General features: G+C 38.2%; 3 protein-coding genes, 1 long non-coding RNA gene and 1 pseudogene across 8 annotated transcripts in view; 4 read left to right on the forward strand and 1 right to left on the reverse strand.

Moving 5' to 3' along the window:
- The window catches only part of stox1 (storkhead box 1), a 26,932-nt gene extending 18,542 nt beyond the window's left edge, over positions 1–8,390 (forward strand). The window contains exons 4-5 of one of the 2 annotated variants that reach the window (XM_051917178.1): positions 832–3,202; positions 4,903–8,390. In XM_051917178.1, the coding sequence (XP_051773138.1) occupies positions 832–979 (148 nt within the window). In that variant the 3' untranslated portion in view covers positions 980–3,202; positions 4,903–8,390. The remainder of the gene's footprint in view (positions 1–831; positions 3,203–4,902) is intronic. The other variant, XM_051917179.1, reaches the window with a different exon arrangement.
- Positions 8,140–23,605, reverse strand: LOC127525020 (uncharacterized). Its single transcript, XR_007933229.1, has 2 exons — positions 23,503–23,605; positions 8,140–9,926 (listed from the first exon to the last, which is right to left on the reverse strand). It is a non-coding gene; the product is annotated as an uncharacterized LOC127525020 (long non-coding RNA).
- LOC127525012 (toll-like receptor 4) lies at positions 10,152–11,938 on the forward strand. Its single transcript, XM_051917189.1, has one exon. It carries the CDS (start codon positions 10,352–10,354, stop codon positions 11,795–11,797), a length of 1,446 nt encoding a protein of 481 aa, XP_051773149.1. The 5' UTR covers positions 10,152–10,351; the 3' UTR covers positions 11,798–11,938.
- On the forward strand, positions 12,213–18,404 carry LOC127525007 (toll-like receptor 4). Of its 3 annotated transcripts, XM_051917181.1 has the most exons (4): positions 12,213–13,594; positions 15,483–15,505; positions 15,578–15,744; positions 15,826–18,404. In XM_051917181.1, the coding sequence occupies exons 1-4, from the start codon at positions 13,447–13,449 to the stop codon at positions 18,047–18,049; spliced, it is 2,562 nt and encodes an 853-aa protein (XP_051773141.1). In that variant the 5' UTR covers positions 12,213–13,446; the 3' UTR covers positions 18,050–18,404. The 3 variants fall into 3 exon arrangements, with proteins under 3 accessions (XP_051773141.1, XP_051773142.1, XP_051773143.1); XM_051917182.1 differs by having other exon boundaries at positions 13,463–15,505; XM_051917183.1 differs by lacking the exons at positions 12,213–13,594; positions 15,483–15,505 and having other exon boundaries at positions 15,575–15,744.
- LOC127525008 (toll-like receptor 4) lies at positions 21,777–26,034 on the forward strand (annotated as a pseudogene). Its single transcript, XR_007933225.1, has 3 exons — positions 21,777–23,409; positions 23,508–23,674; positions 23,756–26,034. The product of XR_007933225.1 is annotated as a toll-like receptor 4 (transcript).
- The last annotated feature ends 90 nt before the right edge of the window (positions 26,035–26,124 follow it).

Genomic DNA, 26,124 nt, shown 5'->3' on the forward strand with positions numbered 1-26,124 from the left:
GTCATAAGTCGCACGGATATATTTGTAGCAATAGCCAACAATACATTGTATGGGTCAAAATTATCGATTTTTCTTTTATGCCAAAAATCATTAGGATATTAAGTAAGGAGATGTTCCATGAAGATATTTTGTAAATTTCCCACCATAAATATATATAAAAAATATTTTTGTGAGTGGATATGCTTTGCTAAGGACTTAAGCAACTTTAAAGGCGATTTTCTCAATATTTTATTTATTTATTTATTTTTTGTACCCTCAGATTCCAGATTTTCAAATAGTTGTATATCGGCCAAATATTGTCCTGTCATAACAAACCATACATCAATGGAAAGCTTATTTATTCAGCTTTCAAAAAATGACCTGTTTTTTTTGTGGTCCAGGGTCACAAATATATCCCCGGTTTCACAGACAAGGCTTAAGCTAGTCCTAGACTAAAATGCATGTTTGAGTTGTTTTAACTGAAAGTAACTTGCCCTGACATATCTTACAATATGTCAGTGTGATTGTTTTGTCTCAAGATGCTTACCAGCAATGTTTTTTTTCTAGGGCACGTTCATAAAAGCTACTTAGATGCCCTAACCGAACTAAGGCCTAATCCTGGCTTAGTCTAAGCCTTGTCTGTGAAACCAGGCCATAGTCACTTAATGTTTTTACAATTGAAAGTTTACTCTCTAGTATTCATACTGCAATCAAACTTAGTACTAAGTACAGTTTATGGTTGCCTGTATTTAAACACTCTCCATTTACTTACATTTGGAGGTACATATCTGAAGGTTTTTCAGATGATTTGATTCCAGATAAAATATTTTCCTTTTCACTGATTATTTGCAGGACACATATGAGTGTAACCTCCAGTAACTCAGCAATTCTTAACGGATTGAAGCATCGTGGCTTTCTGCAGAACCTTGAAAAGCTCCACTCCAACGGCATTCACCCTCAGAGTTCACTGCTCAAGCTTACACCTGTCATGAATGTATAAACATATTAAAATGTAGCTCAGCATCTGGGTATAGTTATATCATGTAAAAAATGTACATAATCCAACAAATGTAAATACCCCCCTCCCCCACACAAAAACTAGGAATGGAATGTAGGTTGTGCTTTTTATATACTTAATTCAGTACAAATTTACATTTTAACTGATTAATAATGTTAAGGTTTTTTTGTTAACATAATTTTGTACATTGGTCTTTTGTTGTTTAGAGAGAAAGCCTGAACATTACAAGGAATTATCTGCTCAAGTCAATCCTCTGTTAGCTATGTACAAATGGCGGGTATTTCGTGGAAATAAAGTGTTTAAAAATGGCGTCTTGTTAGATACACTTCTGGCCTGAAATAAACAACAGTTAAAAGGGCTCAAAACTAAATTACATTTTTTAGGGGAACAGACATAGCATTGTGAAAATATATGAATAAATATGTCAGCAATAGAAGTTAGGGTATGTGTACTAAAGGCAATGTCATTCCCCAATTATTTCATTTAATGTAATTTGTAAATCAAGCAGTGTTTGTTAAGAACACATTTTAATGTATCTTACTATAAAGGCGAGTGTCTAAGATGAATATCATAATGTGTGCCTGAAGCATACATCTATAAATCTCCAAGTTCCTCACATTAGCTTGAAAGTTTTCATCTGTACCTTTACAAATGAACAGCTTGGCCTCCAGTACAGTGGAATGGCGATGAATACTTTGTGAATTCATCAAAATGTCACTTGTGGTCTTGTCAGTTGACTTGCTACAACAAAGCTTACCTTTACAATGCCACTGCCTGCCATTGACAGTCATGAAAAATTCATGATTGTCCTGCAGCTAATCCAACATTCAAACTGACAAAGGCAAGCAGAGGTAGCCATAGCGTACTGTTGTAAGATGTATGATACAGACACATAGTAGGACACGTGGGATGTGTACTCAACAATTTTATAATAATTTCTATCCACACACAGTTTGATTCCAGCACCTTTAACCAGGCGGCTGAGGTGAGAAGCGCTACAGGTTCAGGCAGGAGCTAAACAGATGGGGTTTCTGAATGACAGGTATTGAATGATGGCTGACTGTGTCATGTTTCATTCAGCCTCACTGGCAAAGAACAAAGGCCAAAGCCATCCTACATGTGTTCATAAAAGACAGCACAGGCATACTGTAGGCTACAAACCACTGTTATTTATGAGGTCAGTGACATTGAACATGTATAATGTAACCAGTTTGTCTTGTATTCTTGGCACTTCGAGAGTTTTAAAATGTTGACAAAGAATAACAAGCTAGTTTTAAAGCAAGGTCTTGTGTTTTTCTTTTCAATAAAATACCAAAACAATCTATATTTATCTCTACACTTTTCAGAAATTGTCGAAAAGCAATGGTGCTCGTGTTTTTCAAACTTTTTAAGGGAAAGGGCGCACCCTTGTGGTCTCTGATCACAGTGGGAACACATTTTGTTTTGAGGAAGCCATGTTTGCTTAGGATGGCCACAGTATATCCTCGCATCCCGGATTAGTGTTTATTCCTCCCTCACAAAATATGCTAGCCCTGGTGGCAGGGCATCCTAGTAGGTGTTTCCCACATGACAAGATGTACTACCCATGTTTTAATCACATTTAACACAGTTTTTTTTTTCTGTTAGATGAGCTACCCATGACATAAACTACCCATGACAAAAACACTGACCTCTATGGCTGACACAGTCTGTAATTTGTCAAAGTTTTCGTTTACAGTATACTTTTATTTGGGATCATGTACATTTCAGCCGAAGTTTATTTATTCACTGATAAATCCTTTATAATAAATACGGCAATATTCCTTTCCATTTTGATTTCATGGTGCCTTTAATAAAATATATTCTTGTTTATTTATTTATGTCAGTTCATAATATATATCAATCAATTTATATAATTTGGTTAGGACCATAGACTGTATTGGGACTGAAGGCGAAGGTGCCATCCTCCAGGACTATAGGGGGTAGTCGAGCGCTTGTTTCTTCACCGCTTTGTTTTTTTGCTCATGCGCTCCAACATAGTTGGCGCCAGATGATCCGCGGCGCCATCCCGCTACGTACGTACGGAGGGAGGGAGAGAGAAAGAGTGACAGAGTGCAAACCGCAACCAGGCAGTACAGACGCAACACAACGAAGATCTTCAGGCCTTTGACTACGCCGCGACTACTAGCAGCGCATCTCGCAAAAAAGCCATTAAAGGGCAAAGAGGTCGGACATATTTTTTTAAATACATTACCGTTTAATGTTTATATGCGTCAGGGTTTTATATACCTTTGCAAGTTAACTTAGCTGGCTAACTAGCGTGCTATATTTGATACAATGTTGTTATTTAATTAACGATACACCATACGTTGTGGCATATGTTTAATCCTGACCATTTTTTGAACGCACTGCAATAAGTGGCGCTCGGTCAACGCTAGCGATGAATTGTGGACGTCACGAAGTTCGGAGGTGTTCTGTAGCAATGGCGGCGGGGGCAGCTAGTGTTCCGCTAGCGAGGCAGCTTAGCAGGACGACAGGCCATGTTTGTTTCACACAGCTAAAAATGGGCTAGGACTATAGCATGATAAGCACAGCTTATAGCAACGCAGTGATCGTGTCAATTGATATTGATGATTTCAAGAATAGCATATAGCCACAAAAGACGTTGAGTACATGTTTATTTTGTTTTTAATTCGACGCCACAAAACAAAAACGCGTTATGTAAGAAGGGGGGCGCCTTTCCCGGGCTTTCGCGAATAGCGTACGTCTGTGATTAGCCATTAACTCGAGCGGTTTGCCTTGTGTCTTGATAATCTTGAGTTTTTAGAGCTATGACAGTACATCTTCCCAGCGAGCAATAAAGCGAACCAATTGATATGACCTGGTTTATTTGCATTTCCTCACGTTGCGTGTTGCATCTGCGTGCTTGCATTAGGGGCGGAAGCTAGTCGCGGCGGCCATTTTACAGCTAGTTAGCTGTTCCAACCTCTGGCGGACAAGATGCCCACCGTAAACTCGTTGTATTTTCTAGGAGCTGTAGCGTCAGTCTCTACGTGACTGTATGGCACTAAAAAGCGTATGTATGACTAAAAAATGACAAGTGGAGTGCCGAATTTAAGACAGTCTGTCAGCTTTTCAATTCAGTATCATTTTATGATACAGCTATAGTGCTAGTTAGCCAGCTAGTTAGCTGATAATGCATGCTCAAGGAAGCTAACTAGCAGCTATTTAGCCAGCTAACCTAGCCAACAGTGACAAACCAGCAGTATGTGAAAGTTGTAAACATGGGTTTTTTGTTTTATTATGTATGAGGTATGTTTAAAGGAGTTGACTGGTTCAGTGTTGCTCATTGAGAGAATTGAATGTCTGAACTGTATATTCATGTATACCTAGCCTGTCAAGATAGCCAAATATAAACTACCCATAGGCTAACCTTAGCCAATTTGTAGCCACTGATATTTCTGCTAACTAGCTTTATGGTTGTTTCTAGATCGGGCTCAATTTGTTTACTTTTTTCTTTTTTTTCCATAAGATGTTTTTGCAAGCTATGGTGTATATAGCTCAGTTCCCAGTTCTGTTCAACTATGCAACACCCGTTTACCTTAGGATGTTGATTGTTTGATTATGCATCAACTTATTCTGTTGTCTTTTTTTTTTTTTTTTTTTTTTTAAGTTTATGGCTAGACATGTAACCTTGCCTATTCCCCATTTAGTTAAAGCTGTTTGTTTCTTTGTTACATTAAATAGCATCAATTAATTTCTTGATAATTTACTTTATAGATAATTAACTACTTTAGTCTCTGCATGCCTTATTTTATACTTCTAAGGTTTCTCAAGTAGTAAAATCAAGATGAAAGTTAAATATTTTCAGCAGAAATGTTTCTTTATCATTATACAGATGAGTTTAAAAATGTTCCTTCTTTCAGCAGGCAGGACTGCTCCTGACTCAAGAACTGACTGAGCCCTGTGGCAGGCATCCCTTCAAGTTTCTTTGCGAGAAAGCGGGGCTCGTAGAGCAACGCTAAGTTTCACTTAACCGGGAAGACGGAAGTCGTCAGGCTGGAGTGTGTCCTGATGGCTGAGTCAGAGACTGACTGTGACACACCAGGTCTCGATACATTGGGATCTGAGTGTGTCATAGCCCATACTCAAGTCGGTGACTTGCATTATGGAGCGGAGACTGAGATTATGACTCAAGAAGACAAAAGACTTGACCTGGAGGCCATTCATGGTGATTTAGGGGCAGTGACCTGCGTGGATGTGGTAACAGAGACGGACCATGACTATATTAAATCTGAAATACACCACGATCATCATCAGTATTTCAGCAGCGCGGAAATAAAAGGCAATGAGCATTTGCTCGGTGAGGTGCTGTTAAAGACGGAGATGGGTGGTGGAGAACATATTGTAAAGGTGGAGTCTGACCATGGAGGGGAGCTTACGGTGGAGTCAGAGAATGGCGTTATCATCCACGAAGCCCATGGCCTGCAATGCAGTGAGTGTGGCGAGATTTTTGACTGCATGTCTGATCTGCACGAACACTTCGAAATCCACAAAGCCACTCACCCCTACATTTGCGTCCACTGTGGTGAGAGCTTCGCTATTGAAGCCAGCCTAAGAAGTCACATGAGGATTCACATGAAAGAGAAAAGTTACACCACTGGTCTTGAGATGGTTGGTAAAGGAGTTATTGACGCATTCAACTTGAAACCGCACCAGATGATGCACTCACCTGAAAAGCCGCACAGATGTTCAGAGTGTGGCAAGAGCTTCGCCGCTGCCATCACTCTCCGGGAGCACATGAAAATGCATTCGGATGACAAACCCTACAAATGCACCCAATGCCGAAAAAGCTTTGTGCGCAGACGCCATCTCAAGAAACATCAAGAGCTGCATGCACATGACAAGCCGTTTACATGTCTTCAGTGCGGCAAAGGCTTTACGACGGCTTCCAATCTTAAACAGCACCAGAAGACTCATGCTGGTGAAAAGCCACACAGATGCACCCAGTGTGGAAAGTGTTTTGCTGCGGCGGCCACGTTGAGAGAGCATCAGAGAATCCACTCAGGGGAGAAGCCCTACAAGTGCACCCAGTGTCGAAAGAGCTTTGTCAGGAAACGCCACCTCAAGAAGCATCAGCTGGTCCATCAGGGTGGAAAGCCCTACCGGTGTTCTCAGTGCGACAAGGGTTTTAACCATTCCTCTTCCTTGTCAAGACACCACAAGGTCCACCTGGAGGCCAAGATGTATGCCCAGGGTGATAAGGATTTCCCCTTCGATACAACAATGAAGAGGGGAATGCATACAGGTGAAAAGCCATACAGCTGCAACCATTGTGAGAAGAGCTTCAATCACTCGTCGTCGCTATCCAGGCACCAGAGAACTCATTCTGATGGAAAGTCCTACACCTGTGCTCAATGTGGGAAGAGGTTCAATCATCCCTCATCTCTCGCAAGACACCAACGGGTTCATTTGGAGGATAAGTCGACTTATAGCGCTATTGCGACAGGAAAGGGATTCCCCCACACTACCATCTTGAAACAGAGAATCCTTCAGAGTGAGAAACCATATAGGTGTGCTCAGTGTGGAAAGGGTTTCAATCATTCGTCCTCTCTGTCTAGGCATCACAGAATTCATATTGACCAATAAGCTTGTTTTCCTTTCCACCACAAGTGGTGCGCTACCATTCATCCCATGATTCAGGCCAGCTTGTAATATTAAAGGGTTTGGCAAAAGATGCACAAAAATCCAGAAAGTTGGTGTGGACCTGCTCTAAGGGAACTTGTTCTAAAATCAAGTCCTATGACTTTTTAAAGAGGATTGAATTTCAATTTGGTATGATTGACACTGAAAACCCCTGTGTAATGTGCTCATAACTAGATACATATGTAATTCTGGAACTTGGTGTTTGATTAAAACCATAGACAAAACGTATTGAGATTCCATCATCACTGACTTGTGCTTTAAGCTGGTTTTGGAAGTTTATGGAAACCTGGCACAATCTTGAAATTGAGTATTAGGTCAAGTCGGTTGAGTGGCAGACATTTAAGCAAATAGTCTAGATGCAACGATTCACTCCCCTAGTCTGTATCTTTTAACCATCTCTGCATCATTAATGGGTTGAGAAACTGATATCGTGTAAATATATGTTGAATTTTTTTTATATAGATATGTATAGGTAAGTAGTGCTGATTTCTGAAAATGGAGCATATTTGATGATCCAGTTAGTCTTATCCATCTCTTGTCGGTGAAGTGGGATGGTGCTTTCAGGGGATGTCACTAGTTTTGAGCAAGCTTTCAAAATATAAGGCTGTGTTAATTATCAAACCCCTTATGATGCAAACCAATGGAGTCTGTAACCTAACAGCATATTAACTTGACTAACTCCCTGACGTTTGCTCATGAGAGCAGCACAAAGGTGAGGGGCAAGAAATCGAATCTTCTACATCGAGTCGAGAAAAACAGATCTTGTTCATAAAGGGTCAACGCAACAAAATCAGATAATATATACATTTTTCTTTTGGGAAACTTGGTTCACCTTTCATGGTGCCAGTTTTCAACGGACAACTAAATTAAATAGCTGATTTTGTTATACAAAGCAAACTTGGTACAGCCAAAGTGTTCCCCTAAATGTCTTTAGTGCTTCTCCCTGCTACCAGTGGCTGACTGTGAGTTTAAGATTTTCTCGGCCATTGATAGTCAGACAGCAGTGTATAGAATATCAACATTTAATAATAATAATAATAATAATAATAGATTGTGTATACTTTAATGCAAATACAAAATATAGCTTGCTTTTTTTTTTTTTTTTTTTTTTTAAATAGTTTTTTTTCTTCTCACCTTAATCCATGGGTTTGTGCTTTCTATTTACATTTCTGTGTATGGAGAAAATCTTTTACAAATGGATGTATTTTTTTAATAAGGCCTGGGTAATTGAAAGGGAAATGAAAGGAATACTGTTTTTATGGGAGTGAACATTGTATCGGAACTATTCTTTCTTTTCCATTGAATAACAATTCTGCTTCATCACGTAGCATAGGTTTATTCATTGTGTTAGTTAGGTGCCTTATTGCATGCCGTGTAGAAATGTATGCTGAGCTATAATAGAAAAAATAAGGTTTTGGCTCCTGCTCCCTTTTTGTTTCCTTACATACTAATCAATGTTTTAATTTTTTTTTTTTTTTTTTTTTTTTTTTTTTTTGCTTCTCTGTACATGAATGTTTACACCTGTTACTTATGTCTTTTAATTTACTGTCAACAAGCCTCTTCATAGATTAGAGGTTAAAGAAAGTTACAATGCCATTGATCCATATGTTGATTACCCTCTATAATGGTCAATTCTTGTCCCATTTGTCTATTCCCCCATCTTTGAGTGGCTCACATATATGGATAAATAAAGGTTGTTGACTATCAACAGGTTCATACAGTTTTTATTTTTATTTTAATAGTACCTTCTTGCATTCATCAAGGTCTACTGTATGTAGTGCAGTGGTTCTCAAACCTGTCCTGGAGGACCCCCAGCCCTGCACATTTTGTACGTCTCCCTCATCTATCACACCTGATTCAACTCATGTGCTCATTAGTAGAGACAGCAAGACCTCAAATGGGTGTCAGAAATAGGGAGACATACAAAATGTGCAGGGCTGGGGGTCCTCCAGGACAGGTTTGAGAACCACTGATGTAGTGCATATAGTGAATTTAACGTTAAAAGGAGACTTATGTCACTGAGGAAGATAATTTATTGGTGATTTAATATTTAGAGGGGGGGGTAAAACAAAAAATCTGTAATAAAAGGGAGGGAAATAGAGGAATATTCAGCACCCACACAAAGGAATTGTACCTTCAATTACTTTTTTTTTTTTTTTCTTTTTGTGTGTATGTATATGTGAAGATCAGACTAAAAGAGATTAATTATTGGTCGGGTTATCACTGTAGCCGAGTGACTTAAGTTTCTAACTGAAGTTGCCAATAATTGCAGATTTGACCTTGTCATTTGTGTGCAGGGCCATCTGCTGGCAGCTCATATACATCACTGGTCAGTAATTAATTGCAAGATTACATGTGTGGATATTTTCTTAATTCTTAAATGTACTCTTTTGTTCAAAATGTTCAAAATTTATATAATGAGCGAGTGCATCGTGAATCCATCTTCCAAACTGTATTTGTCTTATTCTGAATCTCTATGGTGCGCCTATAATAAGTGTTTATATTCTGACTGTTTTAGACCAGGCAGGACGACAACCTCTGTGGAGTAGCCTAGTACCTGCGTGACTCGTCATATACATAGAGAGAAGTAGCTCTGGCTACAATGTTATTCCCCAAGACACTGTTAATTAACCACTAGAGTGCCAAAAGTTACATAATGTACCTTTAAAGTATACTAATCCACACCATTAACACGCATTCTACAGCTATGTTGGATCTGAATTTCAGATTAGGGTCAGTAGTTTTTCAGATGAGCAGCCAGTCATGTTTCCCATGTTGGTATGTTTAGAATCATTGTTACTGGAGATTAAACCGTATGTGCCAGTATTAATAATTCATAATTTATGTATCTCTGAGGTTATTTCTTTACAAAACATTGTTTTTTTTTCAATTGGTCTTTTTAAACATGGTTTCTTTTTGTTAATTCATTTGGGATATTCCAAAAATGACTCAAGATTTACCAGAATAACCACAGGACTATTTCTTTTGACATTGTATTCTTGCACAAAATTCCCAAATGTTAAACCCATTGCATTCGTTTGTCATATGAGATGAACTCAAACAATACATTTTTTTTTATGTATGACAGTTAGAGAAAATCTCGAGAGCACGCAAGATGAGTTTCTTCACTATAAGTGCTTTCATATGTTTTTTCATAGATGCTGGAGAATCATGCACTGAAGTAAGTTTTCTAAATGCAAATCTGTTTTTCATTACTGTTTTTATTGTTGTTAATTTTTGTAACCTTAGATTACTGATAATCTGCACTACTCATGCATGGGAAGAAACCTCAGCTCCATACCACCATGTATTCCTTCATCTGTTCAAACTCTGGATTTCAGTTTTAATATTATAAAACACTTACAGAAGACTGTATTCCCAGTTTTGTCTTTTCTGCGAGTTCTTGATCTGTCAAGGTGAGCAATGTTGTTATCTAAAACTCAGTTGTTGTATAATGTGTTCTATAAATAATATTGAATATATGTGTTTACTTTCAGATGCCACATCAAGCACATTGAAAATGATGCTTTCTACAATGTGAAGAATTTGACTACTTTGATTCTCACTGGAAACCCTATTACATATTTTGGACCTGGATGCTTGAATACTTTACATAATCTAAGGAGACTAGTTCTTGTGGATGTTGGTCTCGCATCCTTACAGCTTCAAATGAATAACCTAACCAAACTGCAGGAACTTAGAGTTGGAACAAATAACATCCAGTCCGTGTCTCTCCCTCCATTCATGAGCTCCTTTAAAGATTTCAGTTTACTTGATCTACATGCCAATAATATATCCATCATCAAAACTGATCACACAGTTGTGTTGCGAACGATTGGCAGAAACATGACTTTGATTCTCTCTAGGAATCCATTATTATACATTGAACCAGGAGCTTTCAAAGATGTTTATCTCAGACAGCTGGATATCCGATCTGCCTTTGTTTCATTTGCTGCTCAGAAATTTGGTCTTAAAGCTCTATATGGTCTTAATGTCAAAAGGCTGATGTTTGGAAAGTACAGGGATGATTTCAGATTTCAGTTCTCAGATACTGACTTTTTAGATGTCTTTTGCTCCATTACTTTTCAGGAGGTATATTATTACATTATGGAAAGTCCTGAGTTCATTTCTAGCTTTCGCTGTATGATTAATGCCACAAAGGTAGTAGTAGTGGGAGGTTTAATTGATGAAACGGAGCATGTGCTTTTTCATGAAATCAAGGAGCTTTACTTGATTCACAATCACTTGGGTTCTTTGCCAGGTAAACAACTGTCACATCTCCATACTTTAGAAAAACTAATAATTACACACAACACTGAACCAATTTGTGATGAAGGCTTTAGTGATATGCCTAAGCTTAAATATATGGATTTGAGCTCTAACCAGATTAAATTAAAACGATGCTGTGCAACACTTTTATCTGGCACCCCTCAAATCAGGTATTTGAATTTAAGTCTAAATGCAGAAATTGATCTTGATGTAGGAGCATTTGTTGGACTTTATTCCCTTGAGATTCTAGATTTCCATCATACAAAGGTTTTACGTGTCGGATACCTTTCAGTTTTCTCTAACTTAAAGTATTTGAGGTATCTGGATGTTTCTTATTCAAGTATCATCTTTACTAACATATATTGCTTTTATGGACTGAGCAGTCTTAATGTTCTCAAGATAGCTGGCAATAATTTTCAGGGTGATGTAGTAAGATATTTATTTAACAATCTCACAGTTCTAGAGCACCTTGACATGTCATACTGTCGTATGGTAGAGGTACACTCGAGCTCTTTTAAAAATCTTCAAAGGCTTAGACTTTTGAATCTCAGAGGAAACAAATTAATGACTATAGATTTTCTTACCCACTCAAACCTGAAACAATTAACATCATTTTATGTTGATAAAAACAGCATTACTAGCATCCCACTTGATGTTCTCCAAAAGCTGCCAACAAACCTTTCAGAGTTTGATTTGTCCTCCAACCCCATCGATTGCTCCTGTTCCCAGACAGTTTTTATTTTGTGGATTATCCAAAATCAGAACATTTTGAAGCAACCAGAAAATATTTTCTGTAAATCTTTTTCACTAAGCTCAGGTTTTAGAGCAGCAGACTTTGGGTCATGAATGAACTGATGGAGAATCTGGAGAACGGTGTTCCACCTATTCATCTTTGCCTTCACATGCGGGACTTTCAAGCAGGGAAGTCCATCGCCTCCAACATTATCGATGAAGGAATAATGGGCAGCCGTAAAGTCATTGTGGTTGTGTCTCAACACTTCATTGATAGCGCCTGGTGTCGCTTTGAGTTTGAATTGGCTCAGTCCCGGTTTATGATGGAACGCAATGCCAACATCATCATCATCATCATCATTCTGGAAGATGTGGAAGAGAGGAAGACTAAGAAAGTGTTTGGTCTTCATAAGCATCTGAAAAGGAACACATACCTGAAGTGGAGCAGGGACCCTTTGAGTAACATGAGATTCTGGATACGGCTCAGGAGAGCTATTATTTCCACAAAGCAATAATATTGTTTAGAAAATGGATTGTTTCTAACATAATTTATAAAAATTTTATAACAGCATTAGTAACAGCTTTGTCTCGATCATTGTATATATTTTGATTAAGTAAACTGGTGCCTCATTTTTCAGCCATGCATTTAAATAAGAATTATTGCATTTTATATTGTATTCAACCATTTTTGGCAAAGATGCCGTTGTTAGTTGCAAATGCTGTAAACATTGGGTTTCAGAAATGAATAACTTCCCTTTTGAAACCAACATGAAAAAGTACAACAGAGAGTAAACATATTTATGTCAAACACAGTGTGCTTTACGGTAAAACAGTTTCAAGCTTCACACAGTGATGTGTGAATTTGTTAACGGAAAAGTACCTAGTTTACTGTATGGCAGAAATGTATGATGGCTGAATTTCCTCCATCCTGATTAACAAATATAGTTTGGTATTTGTCATTTTATTTTTTGTTGGGAGTTTTCCATAGATATTGCACAGGATCTTTTCTTAGAATCTTATAATCATTGCACGATAGGAAAATTCCTTTGCTAATTTTTTTTTATTAGTTTGCATGCTGGAAACACGTTTAATTGGGGCGGTCAAAAAACTGCATATTCTGATTGGTCATTAGCAGACAAATATTTCTGAATAATCACTAAGTAAAGCCATGGTCACACTTTGCTTCGGGCTTTGAAATTACTTTTGGACCTTGCAAAACTGCAAACTATACAGCTTCAAGTTTGTGTGTTCTTTGAATTCAGAGGTCAATTTCCATCCTCAGCTGGTCAAATGTCTCTGCACTACATAAATTGGCAGGTCAGAGTTCACCAAACAGGAAGCTGTCTTAATGTCCTATACCGGTGCTGCTTTCAATTGTCTCATATCACTGCTCAGTTTCTTTCACTTTATTTCAAAACACTGCTTCATGAAGCTTCAAAGCTTTACAAATCTTTTGTTTAGAATCAGTGGTTCGTGGCGTGTATCAAACTGCCAAAGTCACGTGAACTATTGAAATTTTGAAACACTTATGACGTAACGAAGCCTAGTTTACTGAAATCACATGATTTTGGTGCGCCGAACCACTGATTCGAAACAAAAGATTCATAAAGCTTCGAAGCTTCATGAAGCAGTGTTTTGAAATCGCCCATCACTAGATATTGTTGAATAAAGTCGTTATTTTGTTTTTTTGCCGCACAAAAAGTATTCTCGTCGCTTCATAACATTAAGGTTGAACCACTGTAGTCACATGAACTGTTTTAAATATGTCTTTAGTAGCTTTCTGGGGATCTGAATGTGTTAATTATCTTGCTGTCAATGCAGGCCTCGCTGAGCCATCAGATTTTATCAAAAATATCTTAATTTGTGTTCCGAAGGTGAACGAAGGTCTTACGGGCGTGGAACAACATGAGGGTGAGTAATTAATCACTGAATTTTCATTTTTGGGTGAACTAACCCTTTAACTGCTGTTCTATCATGAAGCAAGTGTTGGAATAGGTGATGGTTATCCTGGTAAGGATAGTAACCTTGCTTCTGTTTGTGGCTGATTTTACTGCAGTATCAGATCCAACCAATCAGAAAGTTCATAGGATTTATTTATGTGGGGTCTCTGAGACCCAGAGTCATTTTTCATGGAGGATGTTGTTTTAAAACAGTCATCAAATGGTAATAATAAATGTGAAGACGATGAGGACACCTGCTGGTCAAAAACGTCTAAATGCAGTGGCAAGACTAAACACAAGCAGCTGGAACTAATGACTAATGAATAAATGACTAAAAACAAGAAGCTGTAACTAATGACTAATGAATGAACCAGGAAGTTCTGGTTCCAGCCTGTGCTGCTGAGTGGGTTACGACTGCAGCTCTGTTTTGCATTGTTTTGAATCTTACTATTATTCTTTGTCGTTTAAACTGCTAAATATAACTTAGGGGCCATTTACCTGACAGTTTTCAACTTTTTATGCGCTTTGGCCGTTCATTTACATGACAACGGCATTTAGGGGGCCTGAAAAAGCAAGTTTTTGAAAACGGGTTGATAATGATACCACAGTTGTCTCTGTGTAAACAACAAAAACTCAAATTTGCATATTACATGTGTATAAGTTCAGTCTATAGGCACATAGTGTTTCTTTACAAAGTGACATCGCCAACTAGTGGCCTGGCATGCATAACACAAGAGTTTTTAGTCGTTTTTATGGATCTTTCTTGGTTGAAATCGCATGGCCACCCCAAAGGGGGCCCCTAAAATAATCACCAAATTTGGCCCCGCTAGCGATGGCATTGGCTATGACTGCTGCTTACCTTGTTGACCAATGGTGAACGAAATGTTCCTCCAAGCATTGTTTTTTATATTAATATTGTGGTAGTCTGGGTATGTCATCTGGTACGGACATGGATACTCAGAGACCAGCAGTATTCTTGCTAAAACAAAGTCATTGTACATGTAGAAAGTGGTGGTTAGTTGTCCCGCTCCTGCTCCATTGTGAATTATTAAATACATGGCACTCCTACTGCAGCAATTTTAAAAAATATGCTGGCCTCTGGAAAGAAAGAAATTTAAAAACTCACCATGCAGGATTGTTTCACACATTTAGCAGCTGTTAATATTTAAATTGCTTGTGTTAAGATGCAGGTATTTGCACTGCGTGAAAGTGGTGCAACTGTTTAGTGCACCTGTCTCAATTTAATGTGTTTCTAGCCTGGAAAATAATGAAGATTTAGCAAAGGAATTTTCCTGTGATGCAATGATTGTAAGAAAATATCTAATAACTGAATACCTAACTTGTAAAATGTAATATAAAAATAGTACTCTGTATTCAACAACTACTTCAACTAGATTCATGCTCTATAACGTCAGTAAAACCAGACCTTACCTCTCTGATTATGCTGCACAGCTCTAGTCCTGCCACCTTTTATCTCAAAACTTTTCTTCTGCGATGCTGTACCTGCTGGCTTTTCAGGTTCAGATGATCCAGAGTGATTTAAAGTGTTGCCTATACAAATAAATGTACACATAAATTCATCCTTATTCATTTTACATGAATTGTAGAGGCTATTCAATATATTGCAATTCATCTATTCAGAAAGGTACTTCTTCATTCAAGATTTACCAAAATTAAGCCCAAGCCTACTTCTCTGTGACATCCTTTCAGCCATAGTTCCCCATTGTTGAAAACCATGGCATTCGTTCCTCATATTCAAAGATTGCTACTAAGGCTGACTCACATTTTTATGACGGTCAAGATCACTCAAAAAATGAGTTTCTTCACTATAAGTGCTTTCATGATATGTTTTTCCATAGGTGCTGGAGAATCATGCGCTGAAGTAAGTTTTCTGAATCTAAATCTGTTTTTCATTACTGTTTTTATTACTGTTGATATATATATATTGCTTTAGATTACAGAGAATCTGCACTACTCATGCATGGGAAGAAACCTCAGCTCCATACCACCCAGTATTCCTTCATCTGTTCAAACTCTGGATTTCAGTTTTAATGTTTTGAAACACTTACAGAAGACTGTATTCCCAGTTTTGTCTTTTCTGAGAGTTCTTGATCTGTCAAGGTGAGCAATGTTGTTATCTAAAACTCAGTTGTTGTATAATGTGTTCTATAAATAATATTGAATATATGTGTTTACTTTCAGATGCCACATCAAGCACATTGAAAATGATGCTTTCTACAATGTGAAGAATTTGACTACTTTGATTCTCACTGGAAACCCTGTTACATATTTTGGACCTGGATGCTTGAATTCTTTACATAATCTAAGGAGACTAGTTCTTGTGGATGTTGGTCTCGCATCCTTACAGCTTCAAATGAATAACCTAACCAAGCTACAGGAACTTAGAGTTGGAACAAATAACATCCAGTCTGTGTCTCTCCCTCCATTCATGAGCTCCTTTAAAGAGTTCAGTTTACTTGATCTACATGCCAATAATATATCCATCATCAAAACTGATCACACAGTTGTGTTGCGAAAGATTGGCAGAAACATGACTTTGATTCTCTCTAGGAATCCATTATTATACATTGAACCAGGAGCTTTCAAAGATGTTTATCTCAGACAGCTGGATATCCGATCTGCCTTTGTTTCATTTGCTGCTCAGAAATTTGGTCTAAAAGCTCTATATGGTCTTAATGTCAAAAAATTGTTATTTGGAAAGTTCAGGGGAGATTTCAAATTTAAATACTCAGATGCTAATATTTTAGATGGCCTTTGCTCTATTTTTTTCCAGGAAGTATATTATTATATTAGTGATAGGCCTGATGAACTAATTTCTATCTTTCCCTGTATGATTAATGCTACAATTGTGGTTGTGAAGGATGGTGTAATTGGTGATATGGAGTATGTATTTTTTCATGAACTCAAGGAACTTTACTTGATTTCCAATCACTTATCTATTTTGCCAGGTAAACAACTTTCACATCTCTATACTTTAGAAAAACTAGTAATTACGCACAACAGTGAACTTTTTAGTGCTGCAACCTTCATAGACATGCCTAAGCTTCAGTATGTGGATCTGACCTCTAACCGGATTACTTTAAAACGATGCTGCTCGACACTTTTATCTGGCACCCCTCAAATCAGATATTTGAATTTAAGTCTAAATGCAGAAATTGATCTTGATGTAGGAGCATTTGATGGACTTGATTCCCTTGAGATTCTAGATTTCCACCATACAAAGGTTGTAGATATGGGATACCTTTCTATTTTGTCAAACTTAAAGTATTTGAGATATCTGGATGTTTCTTATTCAAGTATCACTTTCACTAACAAATATTGCTTTTATGGACTGAGCGGTCTTAATGTTCTCAAGATAGCTGGCAATAATTTTCAGGGTGATGTAGTAAGATATTTATTTAACAATCTCACAGTTCTAGAGCACCTTGACATGTCATACTGTCGTATGGTAGAGGTACACTCGAGCTCTTTTAAAAATCTTCAAAGCCTTAGACATTTGAATCTCAGAGGAAACAAATTAATGGCTATAGATTTTCTTACCCACTCAAACCTGAAACAATTAACATCATTTTATGTTGATAAAAACAGCATTACTAGCATCCCACTTGATGTTCTCCAAAAGCTGCCAACAAACCTTTCAGAGTTTGATTTGTCCTCCAACCCCATCGATTGCTCCTGTTCTCAGACAGATTTTATTTTGTGGATTATCCAAAATCAGAACATTTTAAAGCAACCAGGAAATATTTTCTGTAAATCTTTTTCACTAAGCTCAGGTTTTAGAGCAGCAGACTTTGACATTGACAGCTGTGTGCACAAGAAAAGACTCGCAATCATTTTATCAGTATGTTTTGTTACATTAGTAGTCGTGTTATCAGTCTTGGCTTATAGGTTCCAGTTTTATCTTCAGTATTGCTGTATTCTACTGAGAGGCTACAGATCACCTGGACAACAAGAGTGTTCCTATGACGCATTTGTGATTTTCTCCAGCTATGATGAAGACTGGGTCATGAATGAACTGATGGAGAATCTGGAGAACGGTGTTCCACCTATTCATCTTTGCCTTCACATGCGGGACTTTCAAGCAGGGAAGTCCATCGCCTCCAACATTATCGATGAAGGAATAATGGGCAGCCGTAAAGTCATTGTGGTTGTGTCTCAACACTTCATTGATAGCGCCTGGTGTCGCTTTGAGTTTGAATTGGCTCAGTCCCGGTTTGTGATGGAACGCAATGCCAACATCATCATCATCATTCTGGAAGATGTGGAAGAGAGGAAGACTAAGAAAGTGTTTGGTCTTCATAAGCATCTGAAAAGGAACACATACCTGAAGTGGAGCAGGGACCCTTTGAGTAACATGAGATTCTGGACATGGCTCAGGAGAGCTATTATTGCCACAAAGCAATAATTGTTTAGAAAATGGATAATTCCTATGTACTCCTTCGAATAGTTTGTCAGTACAGCTTTCCACTCATGATAAATTTTATAGCAGCTTTAGTAACAGTTTTGACTTAATCATTGTGTGTATTTTTAATAAATAAACTGGTGCCTCATTTTTCAGCCATGCATTTAAAGAAGCATTTTATGATGTACTCAACAATTTTTTGGCAAAGATGTTATTATTCATTGTAGATACTGGAACAATGGGTTTCAGTAATGAATAACTTCCCTTTTGGAACAAACATGAAAAAGTACAACAATAGAGTGTAAACATATTTATGTCAAATGCTATGTGCTTTACAGTAAAACAGATTCAAGCTCCACACGTGATATGTGAATTTGTTAACAGAAAGTTTCCTATTTTACTGTGTGATGATGTGCTGAATTTCCTCCATCCTGACTAATGTAGTTTGTTCTTTGTCACTTTTTTCTTTGTTAAGAATTTTAAATCGATTTTGCACAGGATCTTTTATTACAATCAATGTATCAAAGGAAAATTCCTCCCTAAATCTTAATTATTCTGCGAGTGCACTAAAACGTTGTGCCACTCTCAGGAACAGTCTCTGACCTGCATACGTATAACCACAAGCAATGTAAAGTTTAACCAGGTGCTAAATGTCCGAAACAGTCCTGCACTGTGAGTTTTTAAAGTGCCCCTATTATGGATTTTTTAAAATTACCTTTCATGCAGTGTGTAATGTAGCTGTATGTGAATGTAAACAGACTGCAAAGTTATAAAGCTGAAAGTGCATCATAAATAAAGTTATTGTCTCTCAAAAGAAAGAGTCGACTCTGAACCACTTAAACGAGTCGTTTTAGTTCGAATCCCATTTCGCGAAGTTCACACGTCACAAGTTAACATATTTGCATAATGGCCGCCTACGTTCTGGGCTGACATGCGCGATAACTTGAAACACCAAACGGTGTAGCTCGTTCGTGTGGATAACATGTCGACAAGACGCTGTGCTCTGCGCTGTGAAAGGAAATTCGGTTTATTTTCACTTCCAAAGTGCGAGGCTATGAAAAAATCAGTGGTTAAAGATGGAACAGTACTTGCTTTATTTGGACCAACTTGCTCCTCAGAATGACAAACTGTAAGTGTGATTAATTATTGATGTATTTTATACAGAGTGTTTAAAATACATAGTTTTGTGTTTTAGCTATACTGTGTATGTCTCTGGCTAACCGGCTAACTCTCTTAGTGAAATACTTGTGCTAATCAGCTGTGGCCCACTATTACCTAAAACTGTGTACATTAATGCAGATTGTCTGTCATTCTTACTACTTTGAGTAATGATAAAGGATGGAGCAAGATTTGTTTTACAAACTTTGACGTTAAATCCGTCATTCACGTTAGTGCTGGGCTAAAGTTAACACTATTATTGATACAGTTAATGATCAAGTTACCACATGTGCACAGCAATACATTAGAAATATACACATCGGTTTGTTGATGGACATACACTTGTTAATACTGATGGTGAGGAATTACATCTCATATGTACCTCAAACTGAGTAGTGTAACACTGAGAAACTTATGCTTAAATCGTTCTTGCGATGGAGGCTCGGGTTGAATAACTATTTCTTCCAATTTTTCATCATTGGACTTGCGCTCAGATTGATATGGTCGAATCGACGCCACCGTTACTGTCTTTACAGTGTGTACAATCGCTGAGCTTTAGGAAGCATACGGAGCTGAATCAGTTATGGTAATGGGCGTTTGTTTCCAATTTGTACTATAAGTGGTAGACCAATCAAAACAGACTGGGCCATCTGGCCAATCAGAGCAGAGCCGGCTCTCGGAAAGGAGGGATTTAAGGCAGGAACACACCAATCCGACGGTCGGCCGTCTGGCAGTTTTTGTTCGTCGGCCGACTAAATTTCCCCAGTGTGTTCCGCACCGTCGGCTGAAGTTGGTCCTCGTCTGCTTTTTTTCAGCGTCGGAGCTTGTCGGGCCATCTGATCATTCTGATTGGCCGTTCAGCTACTGCCACCTGCTGGTATGGAAAGGCATTTCATCTTACGCAGGAGCAGAACGGACGTGCTACTTGGCCGTCGGCTGTCGAGCGTCGGTTTGGTGTGTCAGGGCAACTTTGGACCCAGGCGCTGCCGACGCGAGCCAACCCCGCAGTCTGCTTTCGTCACCACTAGTTCGTCGGCGTCGGCTTGGTGTGTTCCTGCCTTTAGAGAGACTGATTCATCCATCCAGTTGTTTGAGAATCATTGAACAATGTGGTGATATGCAATGAATATTATGAGAAAATGAAAGTGTTTTTTGACCTTGGATGCATGTAAACCTGTTGTAAGAGACATCCAAAACAGAATTAGGAACCTTTCAATTACCATACTAGGAGCACTTTAAATTTATAATGCAGATCTCTTGAATACTTGATTCTGATTGATCATTTGCGGTCAAATATTTCTGAATAGTCACTGCTCATCCGATTAAAGCTATGGTCACACTTTCTCTGTATTCGAAATAGCATACTTTTACTAGTAGATACTACATTTTGAAACTTGCTTTGCGAGTGTAAAAAAAGTGTGTTCTAATATATATAGGCCTACGAACGTGCGTATGAATGCAATCCGGATGTACAACATCAGCCATGTTGTCACTGTCATGTGACCAACAGCATCAGTTGCATCACTTCACTGCCATTAACAAACCCTCTCCAGTGGCCTTATTGGATAGTAAAGTGTCCAGTGGATGCACACTTCAGAATCTCACAGGAAGTATTACGTCACCTGGGGACTTTTCACCTATTGTTTTATTAATACTATGAATTTGGACATACTACTTGGCTCACATACTGTTTTTCACCAACTATATACTAAGTAGGCATATTTGACTATACCTTAGGCTTGCGAAACAGAAACCGATCTCCTGCTGGTGCTACTTTCAAGTGTCTATCGGAGATGGTCCTCACTGCAGAACACGAGATTAAGGGGGCGAGGTTGGATCCAGATCCTTCCACTTTACATATTCTTAAACATACCCATCTCCACCCCCTGGATCTGGATCCAACTCTTCCCAATTTACATATACCTAAACCTACCCATCTCCACCCCCTGAATCTGGATCTAACTCCTCCCACTTTACATATCTCTAAACCTACCCGTCTCCACCCCCTGGATCTGGATCCAACTTCTCCCACTTTACATATTCCTAAACCTACCCGTCTCCACCAACTGGATCTGGATCCTGTATATCGTGCTATGCAGTGAGGAGCTACTGGTATATTACTGCCTGGTCCCTTTCACTTTCTCTCATCATACAAACACAACTAGAATAGGTAAATGGCGCCACCTTGCTTCTCACAATGGTAAAGTTGGCCTCAGAGGTCCTCAGTATTGTAATAGCTTGATGACAGCTATCATTAAATCCTTTGATCCCTTGATAAGTTAATATTGTGATGTTATTTCAGCATTCAACTTGTTGTAATGGACTATTTTATCTTAGCGGGAGCTTTAAGCTAATCTACAAAAATCAACCACAGTCAGGAGAAGTCAGTCGAAGTTTACACACTAGGAATTTGTCTTGGCAACAGGATCTTTCAGTGTAGAAAAAAAGAAGTACTGACATACATGAAGATATAGGCAATAAAAAGGAATATAACAAAATAATAAATAGGCAATACAATTAAAGATAATAAAATACAATACAGTAATAAAAAATATAGAAAATACACAATAGACAGAATTACAGTATATACAGATATGCGATACAGATGTACAGTTTTGTGCAAAATGGAAGTGTATTTTGTGCAAATGAAAATTAGAAGGGATGTACAGAGGTAGATAATAAATAGGTTTATAATATATTTATGTTGTAGTCACACTGTATGAACAATTAAAAGACCCTATTGGCAGTTTTAACTGTTCGGGTGGAAGTTTGCCTGATGGAAAAAGCTGTTCTTGTGCCAGGCTATTCGGGTGCTCAGTGCTCTGTAGCGCTGGCCAGAGGGCAACAGTTCAAAGAGAAAGTGAGCTGGGTGTGTGGGGTCCAAAGTGATTTTCATAGCCCTTTTTTTCACTCTGGAGGTGTAAAATTCTTGGAGGTTTGGCAAAAGGGCACCAGTAATTCTTTTAGCAGTCCTGACTGTCAGTTGTAGTTTCCTTCTGTTTGATTTGGTGGCTGAACAGCTGAACAGTTTTAAAACAGCCATGAATTGGTAATAATAATAAATGTGAGGATGCTGAGGACAATTAATTTGCTAGTAACTGTTTTGCAGTATGTGTACACATAATCATTGTGTCAAGTTTGGTTTAATCAAGGCAAGAAAAGGCAAGGATCTGACTGCAGCAGTCTTTTATTAAGAAAAACAAAACAAAACACAAGAACAATGCAAGCCAACTTAAACAATGATAAGTACAGACAATCACAGGTAGAAAACAAGGAACAAATCAGTAACTATTACAATTAATGAAACAGGAACCAAAGGGAACAGAAATACAACTACGCAACAGTACCCCCTTCCGAAACGTGGCTGCTGACACCTACATAGAACAGGAAAAACAACAAGGAACAGTTCAGGTGGGTGATGTCAGGAAGGAGGGCCAGGGCCATGGAAGGGGAATAACTCTGTTCCCAGGTGGAGATGTCCATGGAGGAGAAGTTGGAGGAATGGACCACAGCGGAGCTGGTGGGGGAAATCATGGCGGAACCGGCAGAGACTTACAAAGCAGAGACTTAGGCGGTGCAGTACAGGGTGGAGCCAGGGAGATGGAGAACTTGGGTGAAGGCAATGGACCGGAGGCCCAAGGTGGAGCCAGGGGATCCAAGGACCAAGGCGGAGCTGGGGGCTGGGAAGACTAAATCCTTGTTAGACTGTCAGTCCATTTAATAGAGGTAAATTAATTAAATATTTCACTAAACAGTAGGAGTATTGCACTAAGAGAGGCCTTGGAAAGCATTTAACTGTTCAGGAAACTGTTCAAAACTATTCTTCTGCAGTACTGTACTTGCTGGCCTTCTAGGCTCAGAGGATCCAGAGTGCTTTGAATTAAAGTTTTGCCTATACAAATACATGTACAAATAAAATTGTACTTATTAAACTTTTACGAATTGCAGAGTCAATTACAATTAATCTATTCAGAAAGTTACTTCTTCATTCAAGATTTACCACATTAGGAAATGCGTACTTCTCCGTGACATCCTTTCACCTATATGAGGAACGAAACCATGGCATTCGTTCCTCATATTCAATGATCGCTAACAAGGCTGGCTCACACTTTTATGACCAGTTGAGATCACTCAAGATGAGTTTCTTCACTCTAAGTGCTTTCATGATATATTTGTTCATAGGTGCTGGAGAATCATGCACAAAAGTAAGTTTTTAAAATCTGATTTTAAAATTGTGTTCTTTATTACTGTTTTTTATTACTGTTGTGAAAATTGAACATTTATTGCAATCAATTAACCTTAGATTACAGAGAATCTGCACTACTCATGCATGGGAAGAAACCTCAGCTCCATACCACCATGTATTCCTTCATCTGTTCAAACTCTGGATTTCAGTTTTAATGTTTTGAAACACTTACAGAAGACTGTATTCCCAGTTTTGTCTTTTCTGCGAGTTCTTGATCTGTCAAGGTGAGCAATGTTGTTATCTAAAACTCAGTTGTTGTATAATGTGTTCTATAAATAATATTGAATATATGTGTTTACTTTCAGATGCCACATCAAGCACATTGAAAATGATGCTTTCTACAATGTGAAGAATTTGACTACTTTGATTCTCACTGGAAACCCTGTTACATATTTTGGACCTGGATGCTTGAATTCTTTACATAATCTACAGAGACTAGATCTTGTGGATGTTGGTCTTGCGTCCTTACCGCTTCAAATGAATAACCTAACCAAGCTACAGGAACTTAGAGTTGGAACAAATAACATCCAGTCCGTGTCTCTCCCTCCATTCATGAGCTCCTTTAAAGAGTTCAGTTTACTTGATCTACATGCCAATAATATATCCATCATCAAAACTGATCACACAGTTGTGTTGCGAAAGATTGGCAGAAACATGACTTTGATTCTCTCTAGGAATCCATTATTATACATTGAACCAGGAGCTTTCAAAGATGTTTATCTCAGACAGCTGGATGTCCGATCTGCCTTTGTTTCATTTGCAGCTCACAGTGTTGGTCTAAAAGCTCTATATGGTCTTAATGTCAAAAGGCTGATGTTTGGAAATAACAGGGATGATTATAAGATTTTCCCACCAGATTCAGACTATTTAGATGGCCTTTGTTCTATTTATTTTCATGAGGTATATTATTACATAAAAGAAAGGCCTAGTGGGCAAATTAATATCTTTCGCTGTATGATTAACGCCACAATTATAGCTGTGAAGGGTGGTCTAATTCGTGGTATTCCGTATGTGACATTTAATAAAATTAAGGAGCTTTACTTGATTCAAAATCAGTTAGATACTGTGCCAGGTAGACTACTTTCACATCTTCATACCTTTAGAAAAAGTAGTATTTACACGCAACGTTGCAACCCAAGTTGAAACCTTTATAGACATGCCTAAGCTTCAGTACCTGGATCTGAGTTCAAACCAAATTACATTATCATCATGCTGCACAGAAGTTTTGTTGAACACCCCTCAAATCAGGTATCTAAATTTGAGTTTGAATCCACAAATCTGTCTTTCTTTTGAAGCATTTGTTGGACTTGATTCCCTTGAAATTCTAGATTTCCATCATACAAGGGTTGTAAGTATGGGGCACCTTTCAATTTTGTCAAACTTAAAGTATTTGAGGTATCTGGATGTTTCTTATTCAAGTATCATCTTTACTAACATATATTGCTTTTATGGACTGAGCAGTCTTAATGTTCTCAAGATAGCTGGCAGTAATTTTCAGGGTGATGTAGTAAGATATTTATTTAACAATCTCACAGTTCTAGAGCACCTTGACATGTCATACTGTCGTATGGTAGAGGTACACTCGAGCTCTTTTAAAAATCTTCAAAGCCTTAGACATTTGAATCTCAGAGGAAACAATTTAATGGCTATAGATTTTCTTACCCACTCAAACCTGAAACAATTAACATCATTTTATGTCGATAAAAACAGCATTACTAGCATCCCACTTGATGTTCTCCAAAAGCTGCCAACAAGCCTTTCAGAGTTTGATTTGTCCTCCAACCCCATCGATTGCTCCTGTTCCCAGACAGATTTTATTTTCTGGATTATCCAAAATCAGAACATTTTGAAGCAACCAGGAAATATTTTCTGTAAATCTTTTTCACCAAGCTCAGATTTTAGAGCAACAGACTTTGACATTGACAGCTGTGTGCACAAGAAAAGACTCGCAATCATTTTATCAGTATGTTTTGTTACATTAGTAGTCGTGTTATCAGTCTTGGCTTATAGGTTCCAGTTTTATCTTCAGTATTGCTGTATTCTACTGAGAGGCTACAGATCACCTGGACAACAAGAGTGTTCCTATGATGCATTTGTGATTTTCTCCAGCTATGATGAAGCCTGGGTCATGAATGAACTGATGGAGAATCTGGAGAACGGTGTTCCACCTATTCATCTTTGCCTTCACATGCGGGACTTTCAAGCAGGGAAGTCCATCGCCTCCAACATTATCGATGAAGGAATAATGGGCAGCCGTAAAGTCATTGTGGTTGTGTCTCAACACTTCATTGATAGCGCCTGGTGTCGCTTTGAGTTTGAATTGGCTCAGTCCCGGTTTATGATGGAACGCAATGCCAACATCATCATCATCATTCTGGAAGATGTGGAAGAGAGGAAGACTAAGAAAGTGTTTGGTCTTCATAAGCATCTGAAAAGGAACACATACCTGAAGTGGAGCAGGGACCCTTTGAGTAACATGAGATTCTGGATACGGCTCAGGAGAGCTATTATTTCCACAAAGCAATAATATTACATATTCTATGGATATATTATATGTTTTGAATAAATAAACTTTTGCACAAATTTAAACATTTATTGCCTTTTATGTTGTTCAACCATACTTCACAGAGTAAAGTTTTTGCTCCTTTTAAAAACAGCAAATAAAGGTCTTTCT

This window comes from Ctenopharyngodon idella, chromosome 13 (genome assembly GCF_019924925.1).
Source record: "Ctenopharyngodon idella isolate HZGC_01 chromosome 13, HZGC01, whole genome shotgun sequence".
Taxonomy (NCBI): domain Eukaryota; kingdom Metazoa; phylum Chordata; class Actinopteri; order Cypriniformes; family Xenocyprididae; genus Ctenopharyngodon; species Ctenopharyngodon idella.